The sequence below is a fragment of the Eucalyptus grandis genome, chromosome 3, assembly GCF_016545825.1.
Source record: "Eucalyptus grandis isolate ANBG69807.140 chromosome 3, ASM1654582v1, whole genome shotgun sequence".
Taxonomy (NCBI): domain Eukaryota; kingdom Viridiplantae; phylum Streptophyta; class Magnoliopsida; order Myrtales; family Myrtaceae; genus Eucalyptus; species Eucalyptus grandis.
Window position 1 is genome coordinate 4,926,988 of NC_052614.1, and position 8,361 is coordinate 4,935,348.

At 39.5% G+C, this 8,361-nt stretch overlaps 1 protein-coding gene and 1 long non-coding RNA gene across 2 annotated transcripts; one reads left to right on the top strand and one right to left on the bottom strand.

Annotated features, from left to right (window-relative positions):
- Positions 1–3,667: 3,667 nt before the first annotated feature.
- LOC120291234 lies at positions 3,668–4,431 on the top strand. Its single transcript, XR_005549156.1, has 3 exons — positions 3,668–3,981; positions 4,164–4,271; positions 4,355–4,431. It is a non-coding gene; the product is annotated as an uncharacterized LOC120291234 (long non-coding RNA).
- A 1,574-nt stretch (positions 4,432–6,005) lies between these two features.
- LOC104436212 (phospholipase A2-alpha) lies at positions 6,006–8,082 on the bottom strand. The gene is given in 5 exon segments (XM_039309230.1): positions 6,006–6,454; positions 7,074–7,133; positions 7,136–7,198; positions 7,351–7,415; positions 7,982–8,082. Coding segments are annotated over 5 exon segments (465 nt in total). The 3' UTR covers positions 6,006–6,278.
- Positions 8,083–8,361: the final 279 nt, after the last annotated feature.

The window sequence follows — 8,361 nt, forward strand, 5'->3', positions numbered from 1 at the left end:
CAATGATATAGGTTATGCAATATATATATATATGAAAAATTAATCAAGTTGCTCCAGAGGAGAGCAAGTATAACAGTCCTACATTGGTGAGCCATGAGAGACAGTAAGCCATGAGAGACAAACCGATGGAAATCTAACCAATTTTCACTCATAACGTGGACCTCTTACAAAACCATTGTTGCACTGTTATTCGAATTCAATGCTGGTCCTTGAACCATATCTCGACATATATTTATTTTCGTAACTTATCTCCATCGGTGATTGAAGGACAAAATTTTGTTTTTCATCAAAATATTAACAAAGTATGCTGGATTGGTAAATCGATCTGCGGTGAATGTGTTCAAGTTTCTAAGATAAGTTACACTTTTGGTTCTCGTAGTTTTGTAAATAGTCCCATTCAATCCTTAAGTCCTTCAAATAGCATAATAGAGAGACACGGATAAGCCGAGAAAAGATCCATTCTCAGTACTGTTAGTTTCTTGGCCACAGAGTACCTAAAGTTACGAGTAGACCGTAATATTAAGAACTGATCATGATATTTATACTTCTGCCACCACTCTATCTCTCTTTGTCCTGATAATAAACAATCCTCAAATTAATTTTCCCCACAAAGACAAATCCGTATGAATCAAGTTTCCATTCACTTTGTTTAACCCAAAAGGACAGAGAAAGAGAATATCACAAATTTAGCTAACCATTACACTATCCAAAATCGGTTGTTTAGCCAACTCATTTTCCTTTTAATGGATTTAGTCAACTTATTTTGACATAGGGAACACCATTTCTTCTTCACCTAAATCGTCCTAAAATTAGCTAAAACATAGAACCGATTTTTTTAATGAATGCGCGCGAGACTGCTTAGTGACCATCAATCAGCAATTCAACTAGCAGAGAACCAAGGGTTTTATGTGAGAACGAAACATGTGGATTTTTGTGGGCTCAAATTTTGTGGCTGAACGTGCGAATTTTTGATAAAGAATTTCGGCCGCACATTAGACTTAGAAGCCGCAAATGGAGCACCGATAGTTTCCGTTTGAGCTCTAGATTAGAGGTTATAAACAGGGCATTGGAAAGCCTCAAGACTTTAAGCTGAGAGAACTTAACCAACAGAGAGAAAGAGGGCCGTCGGCGAGGGAGAGAAATGAAAGAGTTGAGTGTGTGTTTCTATGAGTGGGTGTTGGGGAAACAATCGATCGAACAGTAAAAGAATAAACGGAATCAGAAAATAAATTGGATAGTAGATTTTCGTGATTTGGTTGATGTAACCTATGTTCACGGGAATAGCAAAAAAGAATTTCATTTATAAATCAGTGATACAACGGAGATTATGATGACAATCAATTAACTCGAACACTCTCACTGTTTCTCAACCCTCAAGTATACTCAATAACTCAAACGGTATTTAATCCCATAATTTTTTACGAAATAATTTTTCAATCTCGCTGATAAATAAACAAAATCTCAATACCTGATTTTTCCGCAAAAACAGTCGTCGACTTGATCTTGGTGGAATTAACGAGCAGTGCATCCTCTGCTCCACAAAATGGCTTAACTAATAAAACCCAAGAGAACACGTGTATATTCACGTGGTGGAGAATCTTGGATGAAACCTTCTGGATATAATTTTCCTTTAATTTCCCCTTGCTTTCCTTGTTGTACCGACTTCAATTAGAATTTAATTTCCTTCTCTTATTTTCTGGCCAAAAGTCTGAGTCCAAGAAACAATCAATATGGACTTTGCTAATTTACGCCACATCCGAGTAGGCCAAAAATTCCTGTCGGATTTCCACAAGCACTTATCTATTGAATTTAGTTCAACGTCAAGATATGTTTTAAGATTTACTCTTTGTGTTTTTATTAATGATGTGAGAAAATAGATTGTAAAAGTGATTGAGCTTTTACGCACAAATAGTGTGTGTCATAGTTGTGTGAGATAATACTTTATTTGGCGTCATACCTATACCATATTTTGGTATAAGTGTGTTTTGGTAAGAATAGTTAAGAATAGTTTTTAAATTAATTTGAGGATTGTTTATTATCAAGACAAAGGGAGATATAGTGGTGGCAGAAGTATAAATATCATGATCAGTTCTTAATATGGAAAAATTCCAAATAAGAGTCTTAATATGTGATTTGATTACATTTTCATTCGAAGGTCTAGGATCACACATTATTAATTGAACAATTTGTGATTGAATTGCAATCCGTTTAATTCTTTACGACAAAGATTACAATTTTCCCATTTATCATTTACGTGCTAGGAATTTAATTGGCTCCTACCCATGGAAGAGCCGTTTGATGTTTATATTGTTGAATTTTCTGGCCACAAGGTTAATCTTGGTTCTACGACATTACTATTACTTATCTAAAAGCGAGGACAATATAAAAGAAAAGAAGGTACAAGCTTTACTGCCTATGAACCTGATGAAGAAATAATATAGAAAGACCAAGACCTCTTTTCACCCTAATAATTTATATTTTTTATTATTTTGCATCAGAGTTGGGGATTCGATCGTTGCCATAACTCGCTCTCATCTATATCCAGACATGCAAGAAATACTTAAGCAAAGACTCACAATTGCTAAAAGAAGTGGATGGTAAAACCATACAAGCAGATGGACTTGCAGCCAAAATAATTGGAGAACACTAGTAGGTGCTTAAGTCGTTCAATTGGATCCACATATTTCGCGGCGTTACTTCCTATTCCTACTACATCTATCAAGCACTATCAGTTTTAATAGAGGAGAGGGCACATGTCAACTCCTTAGAGGCTCCCTCTCCATGCATCAAAATACTTACAACATGGATTACCATGCGGTGGGACATATTTCCTATTATTCATGCCAAGCCACCGATTCATGGGCAACGAATATTGACACCACCCATATTTAATTCTAGTAAAGTTTGTATGTATGTGATACTCATAACACTGATATCTATAAAAGGTATGATTGTCAATTTTCTTCAATCAAATACAGAGGAACCCTAAATTTTTCACTAAATTGACCCGTGTAGAGAACATGACGAACCTGAGTGAGCGAGAGTTGGGGAGATAGCCAGCGAACGATCGTGAATGACAGCGCAACTACGGCGGTGGTCGAATGATAGCAGGTGAGCAATGGCAAGCAAGCAAACGATGGTGGGTGAGCGAGCTATGGCGGCGTCAAGCGAGAATCGTAGTTCGTATGGTATGAACCCTAATTTACTCCCTCTTCAATAACGCCGTTTTGGCCATAAAGCAATGCGGCGTCATTTTATAACTGAGTCCACATGGAATGGCATAAAACGACGTCATTTCTTATGAAGAAAGGAAAACGGCGTTGTTTTATACCATTCCACGTGGACAATTTTCTTCAATTTTTGCCACGTCGATTTTTTTTTTTAAATATAAAAGCCACATATCATTTTGGCTGGAATCTCTCGCCGGTGGCATCAAAGTGATCGTTTTTCCTCGGATTTGGCACTTAAGGATCCAAAATAAAGTTCGAAACCAAAGTGAGCACGTTTTGGTATTGATAGTGTACTTACCCCGTCCCTTGTAAGACCGGACCATTTGCAATTAACACATCTGAAGCGATTAATTGCTAGCGTATGCCACAATCTAGTCGAACTGAAAGGGCTCAAGGGATTAAGAAACTTGGAAGAATTGGATCTCCATGGATGCAAATCCATTGAAACATTACCAGACCTCTCGTGCCTGGATAAGCTGAAAAGTTTGTTCATTGGGCATTGTTGGAAGCTTCATAATGTTAAGGGCTTGGAGAAAATCGCATATGTGCAAAGACGGTAAAATGAGGGATTCAACAGCAAGGCCTCGGCAAATTGCCCACTTCTGTTTAATTTCGAAGATTTGATGGAATGATGGGAGTCATTTTCGCATGAACTTGCGGAGACCACAGAGCTCCACGAAACAGGCCGTCTTTTCTTCCGGCTATTGAAAGGGATTCTTGGGCTTTTGTGGCTGCTTATCTCCTGAACACTGTATAACTATTCTTCCCTTCATTTGAACTATATTATTCTCCAAATGCGACCGTTTGTTTATATGCCTTTATGTAAATTGTATAGCTCTACCTACAGCATAAGTTGAATTATATCACCTTAGCGGCTTAGGTATGGAGCAGTGAATAGATACATGAGCAACGCTAATGTTTTAGAGCACGCAGGGAAAACATTTGTGATTGCAGAGAATTACGTGCATCACCACGTTGGAAGCTCATGGCAATTGGAACTTCGATGGGGATTGGGATCGACCTTTCACTAGTCACCCAAAGGTAATGATCTTTCGATATGTACAGTATGCCATGACATTTATATGATTGATCTAATTTCATTGATTTGCAATGTTGTATGACAGAGAGCGCCTGAATTGGGGGAGCTGGTCACAATGGGAATAAATGCTGCGAGACCTTACTATGATATGGGCGTTATATCCGGTAACTCGCTCTATCTTGATTTCATGACATTGTCACATTCTAAAATAAGCATTAAGGATAAGACTACGAGTGCTGAGATTGGTTAATTGTTTCAGCCAATGAGAAGAAACTCAATCACGAGAACTTGATGAAGGTCGAGTATCATAATTTCGAAAAGGACAGCTTCTGCGATGGGGGTGTTTCTGTCCTTAAGAAAGACGGTGCCACAGTGGACAGGGTTGGATTGTCTCTTGGATGCATAATGAAGAAATAGTTGTGTCCCAGGTTAGGTTTAAGAGTTTCAATGCAATCATCATGTAGCTTTGCCTACTGGTAACTACGTTCGATATGATATTGAGATTGTGAAATTTGCAGGTTCATGTGATTGATGCGCAGAAGTTTGAAGGCGAGCCAGTAGCCAAAATCACTCTGCCTCAAAGGGTACCCTGTAGATTCCTTGGTACCTTCGTCCTGATAACGAATTGATGATGGGGACACCATATCTTATGTACAAATCATAGTAGGAGGCCTTACTTTTCTCATCAGATAATAGGTTTTTTGCCTTTAGCATGTGATGTTTTTTATAACTTTCTATGTCCAGTTTGTGGTAGTATTTATTGCTTATAAGTAACTGTATCCGCCCCGGAAAAGTAAGAGTTAAGAGGAACCGCACGGCTCTTTAAGCTACTGTAATAAAAGTTATGCATGTGTTAGCACGGCATCGGATGTTTGAGCCATTGAGACTATGTAAGCCTCTATCCACCGACTCTACTACAAGGTCATTGGCTGGAATTTTGCCTACTCATCAAGTTCTAGAATTTCTTCACAAAATTCCCTGGCCATTTTGGATTCATTGATCAAACTTACGTGTTGAATTTGACCAAGGGTGGAATGTCGATCAAATTCATCTTATCTGGAAAAATCTTCTGATCTTGTGTAATATTCATTCAAGCATTAGAATTTTTACCCTATGCACGGTGGACTCATTCGTTTGAAACTCGAAATGGACCTTTGAAATAGCATGATGTACCATATCATGATCATGCTATATATGATAAAAGCAACGACGTTCTTTTTTATTTGGGACATGGAAATCAAAGATACCTTATGTGAAGTTGGTTCTGAATTTGAGATTAAGGATGGAGTGACTGTGTAAATGTAGGCAGAGCTAGATGTTGTAATTGCTTTGTGAGAGTTTTGGTGTCAAGACAACTCTGGAAAGATGGAGATTCGACAACTCTGGAAAGATGGAGATTCGTCACTGGTACATTACGCAGAAGATTGAACATCATAACACTAGAAACAGAGGGCGCACTTGCAGAGTTTCAGGATTTGGCATAAACTAAGTCCATATTCAGTAATTTGAAGTTCTTTCGCTCCCGAGATAATGTATTTTGATAGCTAGTACAGTTGCTGACTAGATGTCAAAAAGCTGTTTGTCATCGATTCAAATGTCTTTTCTCGTCGTTCTTATAGTAAAATCAAATTCGTTCGCCCTAATCATGAGATTGTTAGCCTTAGTTAATTAAGTACAGAAGTATAGACTAGTATGTTCATCCGCATTACTTGGCATTCTAAATTTGTACGCGGATCTTTGGTTTTGAACTCCATGGCCACTTCAGGTTCTTGTCTCTACAATTAAAATTGAACTCCATAGTCAGTGTCCATTGCTCTTCCAATTCTACAGGAAAGGAAAACAGAGGCACTTTACAGTTTTCTCTTTACTTTTTCCCATTTGTTGAAATAGAACAAGAACAGACACGGACAAACAGCTAGAAGAAAAAAAAAGATTCAAAGAAGAAAGGGATGATCACGAAGTGAATGAAGGGATCCGAGTTGATATATCCGTTGAACGTGGGCAGAGATTCAGGGCTTGTGGAGGTATCTCCCGGCAAGCAAAGCAGCTTCAATGACAACAGAGAGGACGTCGACGACATCCTCAACTAGGCATTTGCTTCCTGTAAACGTTCGGCCTCCCAAGTTCTTGAAGTTGGTCATGCAGTTCAGTAAGTTTTGGCTGCACTCCTGGCTCAAATAGTCATCTGCATAACACCCCGCCAGGTCTCAGTGTCACAACTCCATATATCTAAATGGACGACATGACCTGCTCTATGAGTGAAAGAGCAAATTGAACAATCACACAATATGATGTCATCGCCATCACATCCAAACGCGACATTTGACGAGCCAAAGTATATGTGGAAGTTATTGTCCCAGATCGGCCCATGAGAAAGAGAAAATCTAGACATAGCACTTTTTTTGTTTTATATAAAAGCAAATGTTGATGTTATTGCCAACGTGAGTGCATCTCCTCCCCCACAATCTCCTCCCCCAGACCTCATAACAGTGATTAAAGTTGGCTCATGAATGAAGAGATGATTTAGTGACATTGTAGAAGAACAGAGCCTTCACAAAAACACATTAATCCTACTCATGTCTCTTTTAGTCCCTTACACCACTTTCTCTCTATCCACTCCGTAATATACTTTTTCACAACCGTGAGTCCATGCACGTAATAGACAAGTAAAGCTATTGCTCACCAATGAAAATGCTTCCGCATCATCCTCATAAGATTATGTCCATGCAAATGCGCAGGCGAACGACTAGTTATATCAATCGATTGAATGAACAAAAGTTGAAAATGTCGATGTCGAAACTCACTGTTTTTGGCTTGAACGCAGGCGTCGTGCTTCATGCAGCAAGCGTCGAGGCCGTCGCAGGTCTCTCCCCGGGACATCCACTGTACAGAAGCCCACAATACTTGCCATATCTCAGAAATGGAGGCACTGTGTCATTTTCAATAATATTTTCGTTTTATGTCAGCGCTAATTAATGAACCAAAAAAAAAAGAAAAGCTGCAAATTAATCGACAATCCTTCATCACACTGCACAAGAAGAATTTTTTTTTTCCCAGAGAAGCGCAAGCATCAGTAGATACCTGAGCAGAACTCGGACTCGCATTTTCTGCTACATTCACGTAAGAACCAATGTGGGTTTCCTTCTCTTTACTTCTCTTTCGATAGCTTCAAATCAGGGTAATTAGAAAGATTTGAACTCACGACGGAAATCGCAGCGTCTGCGGCCTGAACGCCGACATTGAGGGCGCGGGCTGGGACGCCAGAAAAGCAGAGGACAAACAGGGGAGTAAGAGTTATGACAAGAGCTAACTTCGATGGCTGCGGGCTAACCATCGTCATGGCCGGCCTGAGAGAAGCGCTGAAACCGGGGAGCTTCGTTTTTGCTTCGAGGCACTGATTCACAAAGAAGAGAGAGAGAAAGAGAGAGAGAGAGAGAGAGAGAGCACATTCAAGAAAGGGAGGGCTGAATTTCTTTTGTCGTGTTTCGGCTCGTGACGTTCTTTTGGAGCCTTGTTCACACTTGTAAGCCGAGCTGGCTGTATAATATATTTATGTTAGAAACACGGTCACGAGTCTGCCGTCGGCGGTTGCTCTACCGGGAACCTGTTGTTGCCGGTCTTCGGCTCTTCACTCTGAGCGATTGGATTTTGAGCTTGAAAAAGCAAGAACAACGAAATTGCAAATTTAAAGAAAAAGAAAAAGAAGAGAGACTCTGGTGGCCACGGATCGGAGAGGGGAGGAGGCAGAGATGCTGCGCTACCCTTGCCGCCCTCAGTGACGGTGACACTGCTGCCTTCCCTCTCACTCTTCATCTCTCTTTTGATGACCTCAATCCACGAGCGAGTCAAAGAAACAGCCCGAATCAAATCGAACCGATCAATTATAGGTGATTTCCCGCGGCACTACTCTGGTTCTCGAGGCATCAATCTGGTTTCTAATTCCATGCAATTGAAACCAATGAGTTTCGGTTCAGTTCTTAGACGTAAAACCATTCATTCGGATTGGATGGATTTTTTTTTTTAATATATTTTTTTATTTTTTACAAATGTGAAAAATCTCTAATATTTTCACAGTACCTTTCTATTGTCTTT